Source organism: Aspergillus costaricaensis (genome assembly GCF_003184835.1).
Source record: "Aspergillus costaricaensis CBS 115574 unplaced genomic scaffold BO79scaffold_52, whole genome shotgun sequence".
Classification (NCBI taxonomy): domain Eukaryota; kingdom Fungi; phylum Ascomycota; class Eurotiomycetes; order Eurotiales; family Aspergillaceae; genus Aspergillus; species Aspergillus costaricensis.
In genome coordinates this window covers 92176-112251 of record NW_020291852.1, presented here as the reverse complement: position 1 = coordinate 112251, position 20076 = coordinate 92176, and the positions used below count along the sequence as shown (strand labels likewise).

The following is a 20076-nucleotide window of genomic DNA, read 5'->3' as shown; positions in this document are numbered from 1 at the left end:
ATACTAGAAAGTAGTACTTGCGGCATGGTCAGCCTGCTCGATGACGTTGAAGGGGCTGGTGGGTGGGCCAGGATGTGCAAGTCGTCCATTCTCCGGATCGTCCATTCGACGTTGATCTGGAGGAGGCGAGCAAGCCAATGATTCCACGACTGCGGCGGGCTCCTCGATAATTTACTACTGCAGCCTGTCCGGCTTTGATTGCCCAGCAAACCTCACGCGATGCTGCGCTTATACGTGGTAATTCCCACTCTCCCAACTTGAGCAGGCTCGCACGTGCGAACTGGTCGTATCCAAGGATTTTAGGCCCGAGTTTAGGGACTGCGACTAGTCTCTCTCGCCGGTTCTCTCGGCATCTCTCTCTCTCCCAGAATCCCCCCATCCCTCCTCCCCCTCAATCTTATTCTCTACATCCGTGCACTTTACCACTGTCGAACCTCGCTCGCGGATGACGAGCGTCTGTACTCATTTTACTGCTTGTGGTGCCTTTCGGAGTCTCTTCCCTGTCGCTGGTGAACGAAGACTCCCGAGCTTTGGATTTTATCACTTAGGGGATACAGAATGTCGTGGCTCACAGCAGCATGAACCCCTGCCCCCCGAGAAGCTGATGCCAACAATCTGAAGGAATATATGCTGTGACGACTATCGGAAGACTCCCCTTCGTTACAGTCAGTCGGCCGCCAGTTTTCTTGCCGGTTTGTCGACATCGGAGGCTTTCCGCATCCTACGACTTTATAGCGGCGGATCAGTCGGGACCTCCTTTTCACTCCCGCGCTCGCCTTTTAATCAGGCCTACCTGCGCCCGGCATACCCCTTGAGCCAACCTCCTATCGCGGATGGCTTACTTGCAAGAGGTGCCCCTGGCAGCAGGCCTGCTCACCGCGCTCGCCTCCTCCGCTGTTCCTACGCCGACACCCACACCGTATCACTACTTCCCCTCCTCGTCCCAGCCTTCTCCGACGTTCACGTCCAGTCCCGGGTCTGACAATGGCGATGGTGGAAGTGGCGGAGGAATGCACGAATGGTCTTCCTTAATTGGGATTGTGACTGCGCTGGCGGGCAATGTGTTGATTTCCCTGGCGCTCAACATCCAGCGCTATGCTCACATCCGTATCGATAAGGAGTGGGAGCAGGACAAGTTGAGACACGAGTTGGATTGGAAGCGTGCGAACCATGGACACGGCAACTCTGGCGCATATGGATCTGTCGATGACGACGACTTCGACGGAGACGCAAATCGAGGAAGACATCGTGCGTCTCGACCGGGTCGTTACCGGGACGAATCTCCTACGTCTGAACCCGATCATTATGAAGAACCCCGCGGCCATTCCGGACGAACCCGCCGTTACAGGGACGACGAGACAGACTCACAGGATCATATGCAGGACTCCATGATATCCGACCGGACTGCGCGGTCGGGGAGTGAGCGTTTGCGCCGCAAATCCTATCTTCGGTCGCCGTACTGGTGGGTGGGAATTGTGCTCATGTCACTTGGCGAGGTCGGGAATTTTATGGCCTATGGATTTGCTCCGGCGTCTATTGTGTCACCGCTCGGCGTTGTTGCCCTCATCTCCAATTGCGTTATTGCGCCATTCATGCTGAAGGAGAAATTCAGACAGCGTGACCTGTGGGGAGTTCTTATCGCGATCGCAGGAGCGGTGGTGGTTGTCCTCAGTGCAAAGTCGTCAGAAGAGAAGATTGGTCCCCATGATATTTGGGAGATGATTACGCGCTGGGAGTTTGAGCTGTACCTGGGCGTTTCCGCTGCGCTTATTGTCGGGCTCATGTGGGCAAGCGGCAAGTATGGATCGCGATCGATCCTGATCGATGTTGGCTTGGTGGCGTTATTCGGTACGTACACATGGTCCCTTTAATGATATTCTGGTGGATCGTTGCTTACTGTTTGACTAGGTGGATATACTGCTCTGTCGACCAAAGGTGTCTCATCGCTGCTATCTTTCACACTTTGGCACGTCATTACATTCCCAGTCACCTATCTTCTAGTCTTCGTCCTTGTCTTCAGTGCCCTTATGCAGATCCGGTACATCAACCGAGCTCTGCAACGGTTTGACTCGACTCAAGTCATCCCAACACAGTTTGTACTTTTCACTCTCTCCGTCATCATCGGGAGCGCTGTACTGTATCGAGACTTCGAGTCCTACACAGCTGAGCGTGCATGCAAATTCGTGGGTGGTTGTGTCTTAACGTTTATGGGGGTCTACTGTATTACCAGCGGCCGTGTACGCGCAGACAACGAGTCTACCTTCTCCATTGACGACGAAGAGGAGGCTATCGGCTTGTTGGGCGCAGACCGTTATCATGATAGGGTCGATCTATCTCCCCCTGCTCCACAAGCTCGCGCCCATAAGGCAGGACGAAAAGTCCGTACTCCGGCGGAGGATCATCTTCAGTCTCCTTCGGGGTCCCTCCTTAGTCAGGGCATCGAAGACGTGGATGACGACCAGCGGACACCTAGGGGCGTCTTATCGGCTGCGCCATCTTCCCCACGCGGCTCGCTGACCGCTGAGTTGCTTGAAGAACCATCTTCGGAGCCTTCATCTCCCATGCATGCTCGTTCGCTCTTGACGAACCCCTGGGCAGACTCTCTAGAGTCAGCCATCCAAACCCCGAATACTGAACCACCGATCCATCGCCCTTCTACACCCCCGGCGCAGTCGGAGATTACAGCACACGATTCACCCTTTCTCCTCCGGTTTCCCCCTGCTCCTGGCGCTGAGGATGAGTCGGCAGGCCCAACTTCGGCACATGGACGGACTCAGTCGAACGTTCGGAAAGCGATTGTCCCGCAGACGCCGCCCGCTCGGCATTTACGCAACTCCATTTCAAAATTTTCACCAGGTCCTCTTCTGCCGACCATCTCGGCTGGTTTTAGTGCGGTAGTAGCGGAGACACTACGCCGCGGCGAGATTAGTCCCAATAAAGGACGAAGACTACACCACCGGATGGACCGGAGAAAACAGTCGAGCACGACAGTCTTGGAAGGATTTACTCGGCAGCGTAACGGAGACGCAAGAGGCGGCGAGTACGAGGTGGATGGCGATGTTGAGAACGCTCACAGCCTTGGGTTCCCGCTTTCCAGCAGTCGACTTCCAGGGACTGGTGCCCTTGCTACTGCTCCAGTAAGCACTGGGGATCTGACACCCGCTGTTGATTCGGAGGACGGCCCCATCAACCAACATGAAGACAACACTACCTCACTCTCGCGGCTTCGCAGCCTGAGTGACTCGTGGAGTGGTGGTCTCGCCTGGCTGGGTGGTGTTCTTCACAAACCGGGGGCGAACAGAGGATCGGAGGCTACGACCAGCATCCGAGAGAATGAAGGTGAAGACGGTGCCGAGTCGCAGGGGAACCAAGACGGGCAGAGTACCGGCGCAGGTACGCGGGCGTAATTTGAGCTTTTGACGGTGACTGGCTCCCACCGAATGTTAGTACATACGTTTGTTTTCCTATAGATAATTCACGGGTGGAGGCTGTCTCATACCACTGCGAGCATTAGCATTCTTCGACTATATAGCCGTTTAATAGAATTTGAGAAGCGAATGTGTGTTGTATTTCCGGTAGCTCGAGGCCAGTGGCAATATTTAATTTGTGTTAGACTTGCTAGTGTCCAAAAGGTGGAACCTATATCCAAGACTTTCTTCAGCTGGCCCACCCCGCGGGCATTCCATCAATATCGGGACGGGCCTTAGTTCCATCCTTGCACTTTGCACTTTGCAGGCCTGCTGGTCCGAGGAAAGACGACGATAGGTGGAGAAAGAGCAGCAAGCAGCCGGCAAGTCCGCACCGAATCCCCTGCACCCTGGCCAACTAGGGCTAACTAGCAGCTGTTAGTCTGCTGCATGGATCATCTCCGAGTCATTTCCCAAGATTGCTTACCCCTCTCCTTCTTGTCATCGTCCTGAATTTACCCGTGCTCCTACTGGAGTACACCTCCCATCCTGGGAAATTACTCCATCGACTGCCAATCTAGGGTATCGTGGGACTCGACCGATATCCAGTCAGCTGGCTCGCCTTCAGCTTCGGACTCATGCATCATGCTCCCTCATTCGTTGCTGCTTCTCCACGCTCCCCAACACTACCAGCCCCCATGGGTACTGGCCTTCATCTCCGAATGGATTGCATGAGCACAGCCTAAATTAAACGGCATCCTTGTCCGTCGCTGCCGATGGCATTCCTTAGTCTGCTTGCTCAATTTCTTTTTTCCTTTTCTTGTTTATATTTTCTGGTTCTCTGGAGCTCCGCTTCGTCTGCACACTAGACATCATATGCTGCCTGCATGATGTTAAATACCGAGGGGGATCTCCCCCTTGAGCTTCCTCTTCTGTCTTTTCCCCAACATATCTGCCTGCTTGCCTACCTGCATAGGCTGGCTCGTAACCAAGGAGCTGGAAGAGCAGATCATTGGCTCTTCACTTAGCCATTATGGTGGCCGGTCTTTTCGCAAAGGCGCTTTTGCTCCTTCAGCTTGGGTCTGGGGCTCTGGCTGTGCAGAATGCCTCCAGACCTCTATACAAGAATCCCCATGCGCCTGTGGAGGCGCGAGTCTCTGATCTTCTCAGTCGCATGACCATAGAAGATAAGATGTCTCAATTGATGCAGGGTGTGTATTTCTTTCTCTACGAGCAGACTAATGACTATGGAAACGATTAATTGTTTGGTTCGGATGCAATTGCATTCATTGTAGTGGCTAATGCTTGGTATAGGTGACATCGGCAATTGGATGAACAGCACAACTGGGGCTTTCAACTACACCGGCTTGGTGGAGAACATGGAGATGAAGGCTGGTGCATTTTACAGTATGCATTTCCTTTGAATATTTGTAGATAGACAACTAATGTTGGTAGTTGGATATGCTGTTCCCTGGGATTGGCTTGCCACCAACACCAAGAGAGCTCAAGATTATCTGCTGCAGAATACGACGCTTGGAATTCCTGCTCTTGTTCAGACTGAGGGTATGTCTACCTCCTTTTCATGCGGATGTCGATGCTGATCCGTGGTTGCTGTCTACAGGTATTCATGGCTTCCTGCTCGAGAATGCGACTATCTACAACTCCCCGATAGGATACGCCTGTTCTTTCAACAGAAAGGTATGCTTGCTGCTATATGCCACCTGCGACTGAGACTGACCCTGTAAACAGTTGGTTGAGAAAATGGGACGACTCATTGCGCAAGAGGCTCGTGCTATTGGTACCACCCAACTGTTTGCGCCGCTGGCCGATCTGGCTCGCGAACTCCGATACGGTCGGGTAAGAACTGCAATACTCCAGCGAGGATGACTGGCTGACAATAGTCGATCACAGGTTGAGGAGACGTTCTCAGAGGACTCTTACCTTGCCGGTGAAATGGCCTACCACTATATCGTAGGACTGCAGAGCTTGAACGTTTCCGCCACTGTCAAGCACTTCGTGGGATACAGTTTGCCTGAACAGGGTCTGAACACTGCGCCTGTCCAAGGAGGAGAGAGATACCTGCGCTCAACGTATGTGCATTTCTCCACATGACGATCAAGAATCTAACACCGTCTAGCTGGCTGCCGTCCTTCAAGAGAGCCATCGTGGATGCTGGTGCATGGAGTATCATGAGCGCCTATCACGCGTAAGTCACTACAATCAACGACTGTCGGCTATCAACTCACTCGTTCTAGATATGACGGTATCCCCGCAGTGGCCGACTGGTTCACTCTCACCAAGATCCTCCGACAAGAATGGAACTACGACTACTATGTGATCAGCGATTCCGGTGCCACAGACAGACTGTGCACAGCCTTCAAGCTCTGCAGAAGCTCTCCCATCGATATGGAGGCTGTGACCACCCAGGCCCTGCCCGCGGGCAACGACGTCGAGATGGGCGGAGGTTCATTGTGAGTACCCCAGTCATCTGGCGTAAGCAACCCAGCTAACAACTCATAGCAACTACCAGAAGATCCCCGAGCTCGTCGAGTCCAGCCAACTGGACATCGAGGTCGTCAACACCGCCGTCTCCAGAGTCCTCAGAGCCAAGTTCGAAATGGGCCTCTTCGAGAACCCCTACCCAGCCGCTCCCCAATCCGAATGGAACAAGCTGATCCACAGCCCGGAAGCAGTCGAGCTCGCCAGAACCATCGACAAGGAGTCCATCGTCCTGCTCGAGAACCACAACGAGACCCTCCCCCTGAAGAAGAGCGGTAGCATCGCCGTCATCGGGCCTATGGCACACGGATTCATGAACGTGAGACTATCCCCGCTGCAACCACCAGAAAACTCACAGCTAACCCACCCAGTACGGCGACTACGTGATCTACGGCAGCCAATGGCGCGGCGTCACCCCTCTCGACGGCATCAAAGCCGCCGTCGGCGACGCCGCGACGGTCAACTACGCCCAAGGCTGCGAACGCTGGAGCAACGACGAGTCAGGCTTCGACGAAGCCATCGCAGCAGCCAAGAAATCCGACGTGGCCATCGTCGTCGTAGGCACCTGGTCTCGCGACCAGACCGAACTATGGGAGAACTACAACGCCACGTACGTCCTTCCCCAATCCCCCATCATCCACCACTAACACTCAAACCAGAACCGGCGAACACGTCGACCTCGACTCCCTCGCCCTCGTCGGCGCGCAAGGCCCCCTAATCCGCGCAATCCGGGACACCGGGATCCCAACCATCGTAGTTCTCTCCAGCGGCAAGCCCATCACAGACGTAACCTGGATCGCGAACAGCACCTCGGCCCTCCTGCAACAATTCTACCCCTCAGAACAAGGCGGCAACGCCCTCGCAGACGTCCTCTTCGGCGACTACAACCCGTCAGGAAAACTCTCCGTCAGTTTCCCCCACTACGTCGGCGATCTGCCCATCTACTACGACTACCTGAACTCGGCACGAAACATCGGCGACGCCGGACACGCTTACCCCAACGGCACATTGGATTTCGGACACCAGTATGTCCTGGGCGATCCGCACGCTGTGTACCCGTTCGGGTATGGGAAGAGTTATTCGAGCTTTGAGTATGGGGATGTTAGGTTGAGTAAGACGAATGTCTCGTCGGTTAGTGAGACGGTGGTTGTTAGTGTTGAGGTGAGGAATTTGGATGAGAGTAGGGAGGCGACGGAGGTCGTGCAGGTTTATGTGGTGGATGAGATTGCGTCGGTTGTGGTGCCGAATCGGTTACTTAAGGGGTTTGAGAAGGTGGTTGTTCCGGCGGGGGGAAGTGTGGGGGTGGAGATTGAGATTAAGGTGGAGGATTTGGGGCTGTGGGATAGGAAGATGGAGTATGTGGTGGAGAAGGGCGAGTTTGGGGTGTTGGTTGGGAGTAGTTCGGTGGATATTAGGGGGAGGGCGGCGTTTTGGGTTGTTTGATTCTTACTTTACTTACGTAGTAACTGTAAGTAGTGGTGGTGGTGGTGGTGGTATCTATCTTATTGGGGTATATTTGTGAATAGTGTAGTTGGGGTTGGGTATATATAATTCAATCAGTTCATCATTTCACTTCGTGTGCTTGCTTTTGGCTAATAATGACAGGACATAGTATATAAGTACTTCATATAGAGATGTTCAACCCAAGAATAAGAATAGTCGTAAAGATAGGGCAAGATAATTAATCAGACCCCTCCCGCTCACCATTCGAAGTGTCTGCATTTTCCGTGGTCGTCGTTGTTGTTGTGTCCCCACCCCCCGCTTTCGATGACCCGTCCTCTGTATCTGCTACTCCCTGCTGCGTGCTCGATCGTCTGCTACTGCTACCTGGTCGAGCAGTAGCACTACTACCGCCAGCAGACGTAGTGGCAGCACCAGCTGCACCTGCACGTCTCGATTTCGCTCCCTCCTTTAACTTCTCCCACCGCTCTCTGTACCTCCCCAGCACATCGCGGAGCTTGTCGTTCTCGCGGCCGACTTTGCCGAGTTCCTTCTCGCCGCGATGAACCATTTCCTCGAGTTCTTTGATGCGCTGGTCGTAGTCTGTTGCTGGTACAGGAGGTGATGAGATGCCGGCGCTGCCGCCACCGGTAGTTGCAACCGGAGAAGGTACTTGCGATTGGTTCTGAGACTGAGGCTGGTCCAGAGACGGGACATTCTGAGTATGGTGCATTGCTCGTAGGGATTGTTGCAGCGCCATGGAGCTGGATTGGGCGTTGACTTCCCACATATGTAGCCGCTTGGAGAGAGTATCTGAGAGATGGCGGAGGGCTTGGTTCTCCATTTGTAGCTCTTCCATGGTTTTCGGGTTCTGGGTGAGTCGGGAGAATTTCTCGCTCTGACTGGTGGGGGTGCGGGATGCTTTGCTGCCCATCGGTGCTGCTGCTGCGCCAGAGAGGCTCTGGCGGAGTTCCGGGGATGGCGGAGTCTCGCGGGCGTCGACGAAGTCTTCGTCGGCGGCGTCTTCGAAGCTGCTTCTTCGGGCTTCTTTTTCGGCCCGCGTCAGAATCCCTGCGTAGGAAACGGTGCCGCCGGTGGTGGGGACCACGTAGAAGGATTCGGCGGTGCTGCCGGTTCCGCCGCTGGCTCCGCCGGTGTTGTCTTTGATGGCTTGGAGGGCGGCGCGGGAGAAGAGCTTGTTGATGTCTGGTTCGGCGGAGCGGTCGGGGACGGCGTTGTAGCGGTCGGTTTTGGTGTCCGGGGCGGATTTGCGGCTGGCGGAGGGTTGCGAGGATGGATCGGTGCCTAGGGGGAGGCCGGCGAAGGCTAGTGGCGCGGAGATCTTGGAGATAAGGCCTTCAAAGGTCGAGTAGAACTTTTGGAAGGGTTCCTCGGTGAGGGAGGCTCGTGGGCGGGATGGCTCTGAGGGCTCCGCTGGTGCGTACTGCTGTGAAGTGACGTCCGTTGGGCTGGGTGTTGGCGGGATCCAGGGTTGTCGAGCGGAAGTTGATGTGCGGTGGCGCTCGCGCTCGCGCTCACGCTCCCTCATCCCTTGCATCTGTGCGGTGCCTCGTAGTCGGGACTCGCTTGTTCGGATCTTGCTTGGGCCGTCGGTCATCTTGGCCCCGGCTTGCTGAGGAGCGATTGTTGGCGATGCCGGAGAGGCACGGTGCGCGGGGATTCCTCGTGCGGATGCTAGGTTGCTGGCGATGGAGGATGACTCTCTCGATGGTAGACGAGGGTGTCCAGATAGCCGTGGGATATGCTGCGGATCAGCGGAGGTGGATGCTCTCGCCCCCGATTCTGTAGAGAGCTGGGCAGCTGCGCCGGGGCCTGCATTGCTTTGGGGATTCTCATGTTGAAAACGGAGGATCTGTGCCAGTTTTTTGTGATGTTGTTCTAGCAGGTGGAGGGTCCGCAGAGCCTGTGCAGTCGAGGATGAGCCAGCGTTCTAGTGTAAGTGTAGGTGCAGCGATGCGTCATATAGGTACCTCTTTATCCGAGCTATTCTGGGCTGCAGTGGCAAATTCTCCCGCAGCAAGGTCATGTTCCTCACTGGCTGCTACGGGGTTCGACTTGCGAGTCTCGAGAACTGCATTGCGAGCGTGGGTATGAGCCTTGTCCGAAGGGGTCTGTCAGGCCAGATACAACGCTTGAGGCCGCGCAAGAAGAACTCACCAAGGTTAGGGGAGCAGTCTCCATGGCTGTGGAGGTCTCAAAAGAGAAGTAAAATCTCCGGAGTGGACTACCACAAGCCACCCTCCCAAAGCGAGTGAATGTGAGTTGAATATGATCGGAGAAGAACGATTAAGACATTCAGATAAGGGCCGACGAAGGACTATCGCTGGTGACGACATCCCCTCACCGCTTCGGGCAGATCACGCGGTGGTACCAATGGGACGGTAACATTACCATCCATGGAACCAGTCCCGCAAGTACCAATAAGTACCCTCCCCTACTATCCACTACCAGCATCTACCTTATTTGTTACCGCTGCAACCCCCTGATTCCGGATCGTGGTATGGTTGTGACCGTAATACACTGGCGCATACACTGTGACAGCTCCGGCACCGCCGCAGTTCTATAATTAACCAGCTGCAGCACTGGCAAGTTTCACCATCGCGATTAAGATATATTAATTCTCAGAGATCTAGAAAGCAATTCCAGGGGAAAGACGACAGAGTATATGAAGTTACAGCTACAGAAGAACCCCTTATCGTAATTGTATCCCTGCCGATCGGAAATCCACCTTGTAGATATACATACACTTCCCAGCGGAGAAATACGAGCGGAAGAAGGTCACCGGCGGTAATGCTCCGTTCACCGTCGATGGTCTGGCAGCTTTGCGGAGTTGCACTTCGAAGCGCCTTCGTTTCGCTTTCCTTCTCCTCATCGTCATCTTTACCCCTTCCTCCCCCCCCACCCACCCCCCATTTTCTTTTTCCTTAACTTATCTTTTTCCCTAAATTCTTCAGCAGTAGGGAAGTGAGAGGAAGGACATGCTGCGGGCGCTGCGACCATCTAGACGCAGTTAGACCCATCTTTCCCCTCTACGACCCTCCTTTTCTGCTGACGTTACCTTACTTTCTACATACAATGCATTGCTAGAGACGTCGACCGGTTCTGACCTCTAGCATGCGCACTGCCGTTACTATCCAATATCCCCTTGAACTCTGAATCAATTGTTCATTCACTTTCGTTTCTGTCTCTACCCGTCCTCCCCTCCACCCCCCGCTCCTCCATTCGCTCATCCACCATGGAGGCCAACCCGATCCCCGATCCCCCGCCGGTTCCAGAAACCGATATACCCAGCATCAGCAAAGTGAATCGTACCAAGACCACTCCGGTTGATCTGGAGACAATGGGAAGTTCGTCCCGAAGCAATGGGCGTTCCTCAATCGACTCTACCTCCGACCGACCCAAGTCGCAAGCCGGCGAGGCTGATTCCGCCAAGGCAGGCTCCAGCGGATTTTCGAAGCTTTTGGCCGCTCGACGGAAGAAGAAGAAGGATAAGAACCAGAAGCAGTCCGATGAATCGTCCACCCAGCTGGAGACAGAGAGTAGCAAGGATGTCCAGGAGAGTCGTTCAACAGAGTCGCGCGACGGCCTTTCCACCACCTCATCAGTCGGCCACGAGAACCTGAGCCCCCCGGACCATGACACTGTCAACTTGCTGACGGACGATTCCGAACCTGACAGGTGAGTTCATGTGTCCCCATTCCATTGGTACGCCATTGGCGAGTCAAATTACATGTCTAACGTGGATTGACCCAAAGAACACCCCCTCTCACTTCTCACAACTCCCATGCTGGCTTTTACACCTCATCCTCCCCCCTTATAAGGACCACATCGGTAGACGAGACGGAAGAAGATGGTAAAGGCAACGCGGAAGCTGCCGCTCCCGAGTCGCAGCAGGAGACGGAGCGACCGCCGAGCCAACATGGCTCTTCATTAAACGTGCCATCGGACCGCGGAAAGAAACGGGGCATCTCGCCCGGACGTCGCTTCAAGAACGCCTTCGGCTCCAACCCGGATAAGAAAGCCTCTAACCGCGATCGAGCAGAATCTACTTCTAGCTCCAAAAGCAGTAGAAGAGGCAGCTTATCAGCCAAGAGAGCTCAGACTGTTGCTGAACCGCCCCCGCCTTTGCCAGCTCCCATTCGCACCGATCTCAAGGAAGACAAGCCTCTCCCTTCTCTAGAAATTCCCGCTCCGAGAACACCCCCGCATACCGCCATTCCGCACCCGCAGACCACCGTGACTCCTCCCACCCCGAATACCGAATTTCCTAGGCTTTTCACCTCGCCAGACGTGACTAGGTCGCCTGATTCTATCCACTCGAAAGATTCACCAGCCGGGATCATTGTCAGCCCTTCGGGAAATATGATCTCCCACCGGCGTGTGCGGTCCGCCTCCGCTGCGAGCCACAAGCCCAGCAAGCTGTCGAACTCCATATCCGCGATAGGACCGACGATTGAAGAGACCAAAGCGAGCGCAAAATCACCGGGCCCCATGCAAACCGGGTTCTTCTCATCCGTCTTCTCCGCCGCACAGAACGCAGCCTCGACCCTGAGCAGCAGTCTGAACTCTCAGTCAAAGGGTCGCAATGTTGCACAAGGAGGGTTGAATGAAGCTGAGAACCAGCCTTCTGCTGAGGGAGCGCCAGGCCCCAGCCAGCCCATCAACAATAAAGCAGAAGAGAAAAAGCCATTGGCCGTCGATACTCTGGGATCTGGAGACCTGGACTTTAGCCATCTGGATATCGCCATACCCCCGGGTGGTTCTGTCTCCACGCCGGATGGCGTTGTGATCACCAAACCAGACTTGCCCTTGGAGAAGCGCAAAGTATCGCAACGTGATGAAGAAGCAGCCAGACTTGAGGATAGTCGTGCAGCCCGAGCAGTCACAATGGCCTATGAAAAGCCATCGGAGACGTCGTTGGTTCCTTCGACAGATGACGGTCTCGACCTACAGTCCAGTGCTTCTTTTACGAAGGAGGGCGCTGGCGACCAAACTCCACCCAGTGGCAGTATACTCGATGGGGAGATTGGCCATACTCGGCCCTATCGAAGCGGAAGCGTGCGAAGCCGGCTTGCCCGGCGCCGGCACCGTGGGTCGTCAGCAGCAACTACATCGACGCTTGGTGCAATTGGTGCCAGTGCTATTGCCTTGGGTGCCCCGGCTGCCAATGCCAGCATGCCCCGCCTGACTGGCTTTGCTGTTGCCAGTAAAAAGCGAAACAGGGACTTCCATCAACTGTTCCGCAGTGTACCCGAAGACGATTACCTGATTGAGGACTACAGCTGTGCCTTGCAACGAGAGATCATCCTAGCTGGTCGAATCTACATTTCGGAAGGCCACATCTGCTTTTCCAGTAATATCCTGGGCTGGGTGACCACCCTCGTAATCAGCTTTGACGAAGTCGTGGCGATAGAAAAGGAGTCCACTGCGATGGTGTTCCCGAACGCCATAGCTATCCAGACGCTACATGCTCGGCATACGTTCCGCAGTCTTCTTAGTCGAGAGTCTACCTATGATCTCATGGTTAACATCTGGAAAATCAACCACCCTTCTCTCAAGAGTTCTGCCAATGGAACCAGGGTCACGGACGGCACAGGAGACAAGACCGAGAAGGCCGGTGAAAGTGATGATGAGAGTGAGGAAGAAGATGAGATCTACGATGAGGATGAAGAAGGCGACAATGCTGATAGCCTCTTCGAAGCTGCCGGCGCCAGCGTCAACGGGAGTGACAAGTCCATGCCTACCAAGCCTGTTAGCCGCAAGGCATCGGGCGCTCTTGCCAATGCCAATGGGGCTGGGCAGGCCGGAGCCAACTCCAGCGGTGATGGAAAAGGCAGCAAGTCTGGCTCACCCGCTGATGGTGACACTGACTTCCCTGGCCCGCCAACTCATCCTCCCACCGAGTATACTGATCCTGCAGGCCAGTACGATAAGGTGGTCAAGGATGATGTGATCCCAGCGCCTCTCGGAAAAGTCTACTCTTACGTGTTCGGAGCGCAATCTGGTGCGTTCATGACGAAGTTCCTTGTCGAAAATCAAAAATCGGGAGAGCTCCAATTTGAAACTGGAAACAAGGGTCTCACCAACGACAGCCGCACACGGAATTATTCGTATATCAAGCCACTGAACGGATCCATTGGTCCCAAGCAGACAAAATGTATCAGTACTGAAACGCTGGATTTCCTTGACTTGGAAAAGGCCGTACTTGTTACCCTGGGCACCCAGACACCCGACGTCCCCAGCGGTAATGTTTTCTTGACCAAGACCAAGTACCTCTTCACATGGGCGCCGAACAATCAGACACGATTCCTCATGACATGTACCATCGAGTGGTCGGGAAAGAGTTGGCTCAAGGGTAGGTCCACTGCGTCAAATGCCCCACTACAGCTATGCTAACAGAAAGCAGGTCCCATTGAAAAGGGTGCGATTGACGGTCAAACTGCGTTTGGAAATGACTTGGTTGCCGCCCTCAAAGCTGCTGTTGTTCCTCGTGGCCGCACGGGTGGCGGTAAAGGCAAGGGTAAGGGACGACGCAAGAAGAGCGAGGTCGCTCAGGAGGCAGCGGCTGCTGCTGCCAAAGCAGCGGAGGAGGAACGAGCACAGCAGGCGAATTCCTGGGGAGTTTTGGAGCCGATCCATGGAGTGCTTGGACCTGTTGTGGACACGGTCAAGCCTCTTTTGAGCGGAAACGTCGCCATTGTACTAGTCGGCATTCTGCTCTTCTTGCTCTTCTTCCGACGCCCGTCCCAGCCATCCGTGGTATCCCACGACATCGGATGCCCTGGTTACTCTTTACCCCAGCGTCTGGCCGCGTATGAGGAAATGTGGCGGCGGGAAGAAAGCGAGCTCTGGAGCTGGCTAGAAGACAGGGTTGGGATGGACGGACTAGCCATACCCACCGTTAGTCGGTCGACGGGCTCTCGGACTCAGCAATACTCTCGCAAAGTCCAGAGCGAACGTGCGCTGGCCAGCAAAGTCAGCGAAGAAAAAATGTCCGACCTCGAGATGGACCATGCTATTCGCACTACGCGTGAAAGGCTCGACACTCTCGAGAAGATCCTCCTCGACCGACGATCCCAGCCTGCAGCGGACCAAGCAGTCGTCCACAGCGAGCTGTAAGGCCGAAGCAAAAAAGTAACAACCCCATCTCTACACACATGGAGAACCAGGTAAAGCATCAAGCTATATTCACATTGTATGGTGACATCAGCATCCCATACGTCCCTCGTTACCACCATTTTCGTTTTTTTTTTTTTCTTTTTCTATCTTCCTTCCTCGTCTTGTCAGCGAGTTGCGGTGTTTAGGGCGGTTACATTCTCCCCTTTCACGGTATTCCTTCTCATCATACAGTCGGATTCAAAATTCGAGCATCAATCTGGGATTTGTATGCTTAGTTTTTAAAGTATCCTGAGCGAGACATTTGTTTATTCTATCTATTCAGTCACTCACTCTTTCTCTTTTTGTTATTTCCTCTTTTTTTTTCATGTCTCTATATACATATTCCTCCCCGGTCTGAACTGTGTGTGATTACTACTTTACTTAGCTCTGTGGGAAAAGAAGAGCACTTTGTACATGAGCACCAACTATCTACATGTCTATATAAATATTATTTCGAGTCATACTTTCTGATTTCACGATCGGTGATGGGGGTGGGTAGGATTGTCATTCAGTATATTAGGTTTATGGTGTAATAGTAAGACTACTAAATTCAACCAAATATGTCAAGTAGTATGTATGAATATCATCAGAAAGAGCACCTCTCGTCTTGTTAATACTGCAATGTATATATGCACATCAAGCGAGTATCGCAGAGTACGTAGCCAAATGTCTGTTAAATGGCAGAAACATAGCTAGGAAGAGCAAGCAAGCAAGCAATCTGCTCGTAATATTATATACACTTGACATATATATAAATATGATAGTAGTACAAAACGCCATCCATCAAATCATCTATTGACGAAATCGAACCGAACATCGTGTTTTTGTTCGGTGGAAGCAGATATATAAACAGAAATAAAAGGGCAAGAGCAATAAGGGTGCTGGGGATATCATTGATAATAACTAACATATATGGGGTCATCGTAAAGGTCGTGAAACGTGCAAGCAAACAAGATGGATGTGCGTGTGCTTCTGAACTGAATAGCGTCTTATGATTCATACTCGTCTTCTCTCGGCTGTGAAAGTGACAGCTTTCGCTGGGAAGAGATAGAATGGGAACGTGACACGCCGCTATTCTCAGCGTTGCGTCTCTCTTCTTCTTTCCGCTTCTTCTTTCGGATCTTCTTCATTGCTTCTTCGGTTAATTGCTGACGGAAGAGACGCTCGACGACGTCTTTCTTGCGAGTCATGCGGTCGCCGATCATGATGAGGACACCGCCGGTGATGTTACAGCAGATAGAGCAGCAGAGGATGACGGTGGTTAGGGCGAAGGGGCGGACGTGGTAGCTGATGGCCCAAGTGCAGGTGCCTAGGGCGATTTGGAATAGGGAGTGGCAGTCGAGAAGGACGACGATGGCGATGAGGAGGCGCATGGGGAAGGCGTAGTGGGTGAAGGTTTCGTGGGGCTTGTAGAAGGTGTGGGATTTAGAGAGCTTGTTTTGATGGTGGATGAGCTTTAGTTGTCTCACGGGATCGAGGACGGTGAATTCGTATTCTTCACCCTTCGGGGTGTCGCCGAGTTCGACGTCGACATCTGTTTCTCGTCGTGATGGAAGGTCGTTCTTGTTCTTGAGATCGGGAAGGTGTCGTTTGCGCCGGATCTTCCATGTCAGGAACGTGTATCGAGCTACGAAGATCATGTGGTAGGTGTCGATGGCTCTGAACGGGGCCAGCCCGTCACCCATGATTGCAAATAGTGCGACAAGGACGTTGTCGATGACGTTAATAATGTAGGACTGCCTGCCTCCGACGTTGATCCAGCCTGATAATGGGTTAGTGTCCTGCTCGATGATTCGCTGGGTGAATTGCAGTCACGTACCAATGAGGAAGAGTACCCAGGCAAGACCAAAAAGTGTGATGAGTGTGGCATATAGAGTAACCAGAAATCCAAGAGCTGCGGGAAGAACGTCAGCAGCTAATATTGAGGGTTGAAAACGTCGTCACTCACGCTTTGATACATATTTTCTAAACCCCTTCATCGAACGCTTGAACTTTGATCGTCGGGAATGCAGCATGTGCCGGACATGGTCATTAAGCTCTTCGATTTCTTCCGGGCTCCAGCCCGCAAGGTTGCTCCCCTCAGGCAGCACAGCAAACCGAGGCTCCTCCCCCTCGCCGATAACAGACGTAAGGGTATGCTCCACAGATGGACGAACTTCAGGCTCCTTTATCTCATCCGCTCGTTCCTCGTCACTTGTTGATTCCAGTTCTCTCATAGGCGATGGCGGTGAGAGCGTATAAGTCTGGTTGCGATTCAACAAAGGCCCTAGATTAGGGATGAACAACGAATTCTGAACATTCGTAAGGGTAGATAAGGCCGACACTTCCGGATCTGGAATATATTAGGCTACTATACCACGAAACCATTTGGTATGGTGGATAGCTTACCGATGACGTCCAGGACATCAACAATATGAGAGCGATATTCGTCGTCCACCTCATGGTTTTGAGCCGGGACACTTCCACTGACCGTCGACGCGCGATTGCGCGTGAACCGGTTTCCACCCACTCCACTTGCCCATCGCATGGGGGTTCGACTCCCCCGTCTCGGTATCTCTGGTAGCGGAGGGACATCCTCCGGCATTCGTTGGTTTGATGTGGAGGAAACGATCGGGCTCGACGCCTCCTCTTGCACCGGGCGCATCTGACCGCCCGTGGTCACCCGTGCCAGAGCAGCCGGGTTGGGCGTAGACCATCGCCCAGGTCGGGGCTCCGAGTTGCTGCGACGGCGGTTGCCCTGCCATGACTCGTCTTCAGCGGAAGCTGCTGGGATGGAAGGAAGAGGGGACAGAGCGACACCAGCAGTTCTGCTGGTATCGCCATTTTGTTGCGATGGCTGTGACCGGGGTGTGGACAAAGTCGCCTGTTCAAACGAGGGCAGGCGTTGGAGGCGAATGGACGGGCGGCGAGAACGCAGCGAGGCCGCACGTTGTCGGGGGTATGACGTCGGTCCGGGGGAGGGCGTGGCCGACGGTGGCTGGCCTTCGTGGGGATCGGGCGAGCCGTTGACGGGCTCGATGGGGTCCATTGAAGACGGCGTGCACGAAGAATCTCACATGGACGATGAGGTTTTCTCGAAGGGAGGGAAAGGAAAGGAAAGGAAAGGTAAAAATATTCAAGAGGCGAAGGATGGAAAGTGAAAACGAAAGGGGCCGCAAAGGCTAATTTATTCATTGGAGGATGGGATTTGCTGCCAGGAAAGGAAGCTGCCGTGGTTACGTCGTGACTAAGCCAGTCAGCATCACCAAAGTTAGTTTCCAAGTGGATTCGTCGATCCTCCAAGGCTTGTCGGGGGTCTTTCTTTGTTCCTCCAGTGGAAGAAACTTGCAGCTGTGCGCTGTTCTTTCACATCTTGGTTTATGCATCGGTGTATATATTAACCTGAATTTTAATTCTGTGAGCTGCAATTCTCTGAAGCACAAAGATAGTAATCAATTAGTCAGTTCACCAACTTCAATGGCACCGTCCAGTCCAACTGCGGTCTAGCCCCCCGTGGACTGCCTTGGGCAACAACCGTGCGTCTCCCATTGCTGGATCCCCAATCGTCAACTCTTTGGGCCCTCTCGTAATCCTCCACTACTACTGAATCACAAAGAATTTCATAATCTGGCCTTGTTGCATGAGTATCGATGCTATATACAAATCGTATATTCATTCAATACTCTACCCCTGCAATAACCTTCAATTCTCAAAAATCAACAGAAGTTTAATCTGACTCGACAGAAATATATACTATATCCCCACCCCAAAGACCCGGCTCCGCTTAGTGCCCAACCATAGCCTGTTGACGCTCATTATATCTATTTCCCTGCGGCTTGGCGGCATCAATGATTTTGCGCATCTCGGCTTTCTCCTCATCAGTCAGGTCGATATCCCGAGAAGCCCAGTTTTGCTCCAACCGGTGCGCCTTGGTTGTGCCGGGAATTGCAATCATGCCTTGAGCAGCAACCCACGCCAGGGCCACTTGGCTGATCGAACAGCCTCTCTTGCTTGCGATTTTCTTGATCTCATCCACGATCTTCTTGTTGGCGTAGAAGTTTTCACCTTGGAACTTGGGGACTATCCACGTTTAGTAGGCATATAACTAAGAAGTAATCCTGAATGGGCAAGGCAACTTACAACCGCGACGGGAATCGTCAGGCGCAAAGTCTTCGGGCGTCTTGAAGGGAAAGTCGTCCACAAGCCAGCCGTGTCCCAGAGGACTGTAGGCCACATACGCCACACCCAGCTCCTTGACGGTGTCGATCAGACCGTCCGTCTCGTGCAGGGTCTCAAAGGCTGAGTATTCGGCTTGGACGGCGTCGATTTTGGCAACTGGGAAAAGTTAGACATTGAACAGTGATAGAAGTCAGACAGTAAAACTAACTGGAGTTGGCTTTGCGCAGAGTTGCAGCAGAGCATTCTGAAAGACCGATGTACTTGGTCTTGCCTGCCTTGCGGATCTCATCCAGAGCCGGGATGGACTCCTCGAGAGGGGTGTCTGTCTTGGTCAGCCAGTCTGGAAGAGGACATGGGTACATTTTACGTACTAGGATCGATACGGTGGAGGTAATACAGGTCAGGTGTGAACCCTAGTCGTTCAATAGTTCCTTCAATGTATTCCTTGATATGTGAGGCGGAGTTGGTGACGGTAAAGCTTTCGACATTGAACCCGCACTTGGAGGCAACTGCATTGGGTCAGTGCCAGATTGTATTACTGGGTGACACATGTACATACTGAAGATCTTGTCGCGCACATTGTGCTTGCGAATGAAATCTCCCAAAAGTTTTTCGTTCACACCCGCTTGGTAAATAACCTGAGTCCATGGGTTAGTCTTTCACATCTTACTCAAGGAGTTGATCGGCTAAACTCACAGCAGTATCCCAGAAAGTGCAGCCAAGCTCGATAGCTTTCAGCAGAACGGGCTCTGCTTCTTCAAGACTGAGGTTGGAGCCCAAGCCGAAGCTGAGGCCCATGGCACCAAAGCCGGGTGACGGGACCTGGATGTCTTGGAAGGGAAGTGTCTTGACCATGTTGACGAATGATGTTGGTAGTGTTGATTGTTCTAATTGTGTGTGAATCTTGAAAATCTGAAAATGTTTGCAGGTAGGACTGGAAGCAGTTCTTATAGGAACAGCTGTAGGGTTATGACATCGCCCATGGCTCTGCTTCCGGGTGGATCCTGGACAGTCCGGCACGGGCTCGGAATGGACCCTTTCTTTTGCCGAGTATCCATTGTAGCAATTGATTTGCAGCTTGGGATTCGAGTTTCCACTGCTTTGTGAAGTTGTAACTTCTCGCCTCCAGTGTAGTCTCACACTATGGTACCACAGGTCGCCTATGCGGGCAGCTTACACGCTAGCCGTGATGACCGCTTAACTCCCCCAATATCCGTTAACTCCGACAGAACCGAGAATATGTCCATATTTTTAGGAGAGTGAACCACCCAGCTTTAAGATCATGATGGAGATTAAGGAATTGAAACATATTTCAAAAGCATGCTAAACCTCTTTCTGGTTCAGCGCATATGCAAGGGTCAGCATTTAGTTTCCACTCTAGTGCCGATGCGGG

At 53.2% G+C, this 20076-nt stretch overlaps 6 protein-coding genes across 6 annotated transcripts; 3 read left to right on the top strand and 3 right to left on the bottom strand.

Moving 5' to 3' along the window:
* Window positions 1-381: 381 nt before the first annotated feature.
* BO79DRAFT_204372 (DUF803 domain membrane protein) lies at window positions 382-3556 on the top strand. Its single transcript, XM_025681783.1, has 2 exons — window positions 382-1848; window positions 1909-3556. The coding sequence occupies exons 1-2, from the start codon at window positions 834-836 to the stop codon at window positions 3405-3407; spliced, it is 2514 nt and encodes an 837-aa protein (XP_025534454.1). The 5' UTR covers window positions 382-833; the 3' UTR covers window positions 3408-3556.
* A 632-nt stretch (window positions 3557-4188) lies between these two features.
* BO79DRAFT_277584 (putative beta-glucosidase) lies at window positions 4189-7349 on the top strand (the record flags this gene model as incomplete). The annotated part of the gene is made up of 11 exons (XM_025687828.1): window positions 4189-4618; window positions 4722-4814; window positions 4863-4970; window positions 5029-5105; window positions 5157-5264; window positions 5319-5497; window positions 5545-5613; window positions 5663-5878; window positions 5928-6225; window positions 6278-6516; window positions 6566-7349. Exons 1-11 carry the CDS (start codon window positions 4441-4443, stop codon window positions 7347-7349), a joined length of 2349 nt encoding a protein of 782 aa, XP_025534453.1. The 5' UTR covers window positions 4189-4440.
* A 159-nt stretch (window positions 7350-7508) lies between these two features.
* Window positions 7509-9624, bottom strand: BO79DRAFT_211793 (uncharacterized protein). Its single transcript, XM_025683081.1, has 3 exons — window positions 9525-9624; window positions 9338-9463; window positions 7509-9270 (listed from the first exon to the last, which is right to left on the bottom strand). The coding sequence occupies exons 1-3, from the start codon at window positions 9546-9548 to the stop codon at window positions 7588-7590; spliced, it is 1833 nt and encodes a 610-aa protein (XP_025534452.1). The 5' UTR covers window positions 9549-9624; the 3' UTR covers window positions 7509-7587.
* A 654-nt stretch (window positions 9625-10278) lies between these two features.
* Window positions 10279-14983, top strand: BO79DRAFT_182637 (GRAM and VASt domain-containing protein). The gene is made up of 3 exons (XM_025680235.1): window positions 10279-11045; window positions 11123-13722; window positions 13774-14983. Exons 1-3 carry the CDS (start codon window positions 10603-10605, stop codon window positions 14484-14486), a joined length of 3756 nt encoding a protein of 1251 aa, XP_025534451.1. The 5' UTR covers window positions 10279-10602; the 3' UTR covers window positions 14487-14983.
* A 236-nt stretch (window positions 14984-15219) lies between these two features.
* On the bottom strand, window positions 15220-17636 carry BO79DRAFT_204363 (uncharacterized protein). The gene is made up of 4 exons (XM_025681782.1): window positions 16914-17636; window positions 16474-16857; window positions 16345-16419; window positions 15220-16287 (listed from the first exon to the last, which is right to left on the bottom strand). The coding sequence occupies exons 1-4, from the start codon at window positions 17551-17553 to the stop codon at window positions 15515-15517; spliced, it is 1872 nt and encodes a 623-aa protein (XP_025534450.1). The 5' UTR covers window positions 17554-17636; the 3' UTR covers window positions 15220-15514.
* A 652-nt stretch (window positions 17637-18288) lies between these two features.
* Window positions 18289-19538, bottom strand: BO79DRAFT_182632 (aldo-keto reductase; the record flags this gene model as incomplete). Its single annotated transcript, XM_025680234.1, has 6 exons — window positions 18289-18584; window positions 18645-18839; window positions 18892-19005; window positions 19055-19192; window positions 19243-19321; window positions 19380-19538. The coding sequence occupies 6 exons, from the start codon at window positions 19536-19538 to the stop codon at window positions 18289-18291; spliced, it is 981 nt and encodes a 326-aa protein (XP_025534449.1).
* Between the last annotated feature and the right edge of the window lie 538 nt (window positions 19539-20076).

What these genes read in the sequence shown, in the direction of transcription:
- BO79DRAFT_204372 (XM_025681783.1), top strand. Translation starts at nt 834, where the DNA reads ATGGCTTACTTGCAAGAGGTGCCCCTGGCAGCAGGCCTGCTCACCGCG. An exon ending in TGGCTTGGTGGCGTTATTCG is followed by an intron (nt 1,849 to 1,908) that starts GTACGTACACAT and finishes CTGTTTGACTAG; the next exon opens with GTGGATATACTGCTCTGTCG.
- BO79DRAFT_211793 (XM_025683081.1), bottom strand. Translation starts at nt 9,548, where the DNA reads ATGGAGACTGCTCCCCTAACCTTG. An exon ending in AGACTGCTCCCCTAACCTTG is followed by an intron (nt 9,464 to 9,524) that starts GTGAGTTCTTCT and finishes CCTTCGGACAAG; the next exon opens with GCTCATACCCACGCTCGCAA. An exon ending in AGAATAGCTCGGATAAAGAG is followed by an intron (nt 9,271 to 9,337) that starts GTACCTATATGA and finishes TCGACTGCACAG; the next exon opens with GCTCTGCGGACCCTCCACCT.
- BO79DRAFT_182637 (XM_025680235.1), top strand. Translation starts at nt 10,603, where the DNA reads ATGGAGGCCAACCCGATCCCCGATCCCCCGCCGGTTCCAGAAACCGAT. An exon ending in GACGATTCCGAACCTGACAG is followed by an intron (nt 11,046 to 11,122) that starts GTGAGTTCATGT and finishes ATTGACCCAAAG; the next exon opens with AACACCCCCTCTCACTTCTC. An exon ending in GGGAAAGAGTTGGCTCAAGG is followed by an intron (nt 13,723 to 13,773) that starts GTAGGTCCACTG and finishes AACAGAAAGCAG; the next exon opens with GTCCCATTGAAAAGGGTGCG.
- BO79DRAFT_204363 (XM_025681782.1), bottom strand. Translation starts at nt 17,553, where the DNA reads ATGGACCCCATCGAGCCCGTCAACGGCTCGCCCGATCCCCACGAAGGC. An exon ending in TGATGTCCTGGACGTCATCG is followed by an intron (nt 16,858 to 16,913) that starts GTAAGCTATCCA and finishes AATATATTCCAG; the next exon opens with ATCCGGAAGTGTCGGCCTTA. An exon ending in TAGAAAATATGTATCAAAGC is followed by an intron (nt 16,420 to 16,473) that starts GTGAGTGACGAC and finishes TTCTTCCCGCAG; the next exon opens with CTCTTGGATTTCTGGTTACT.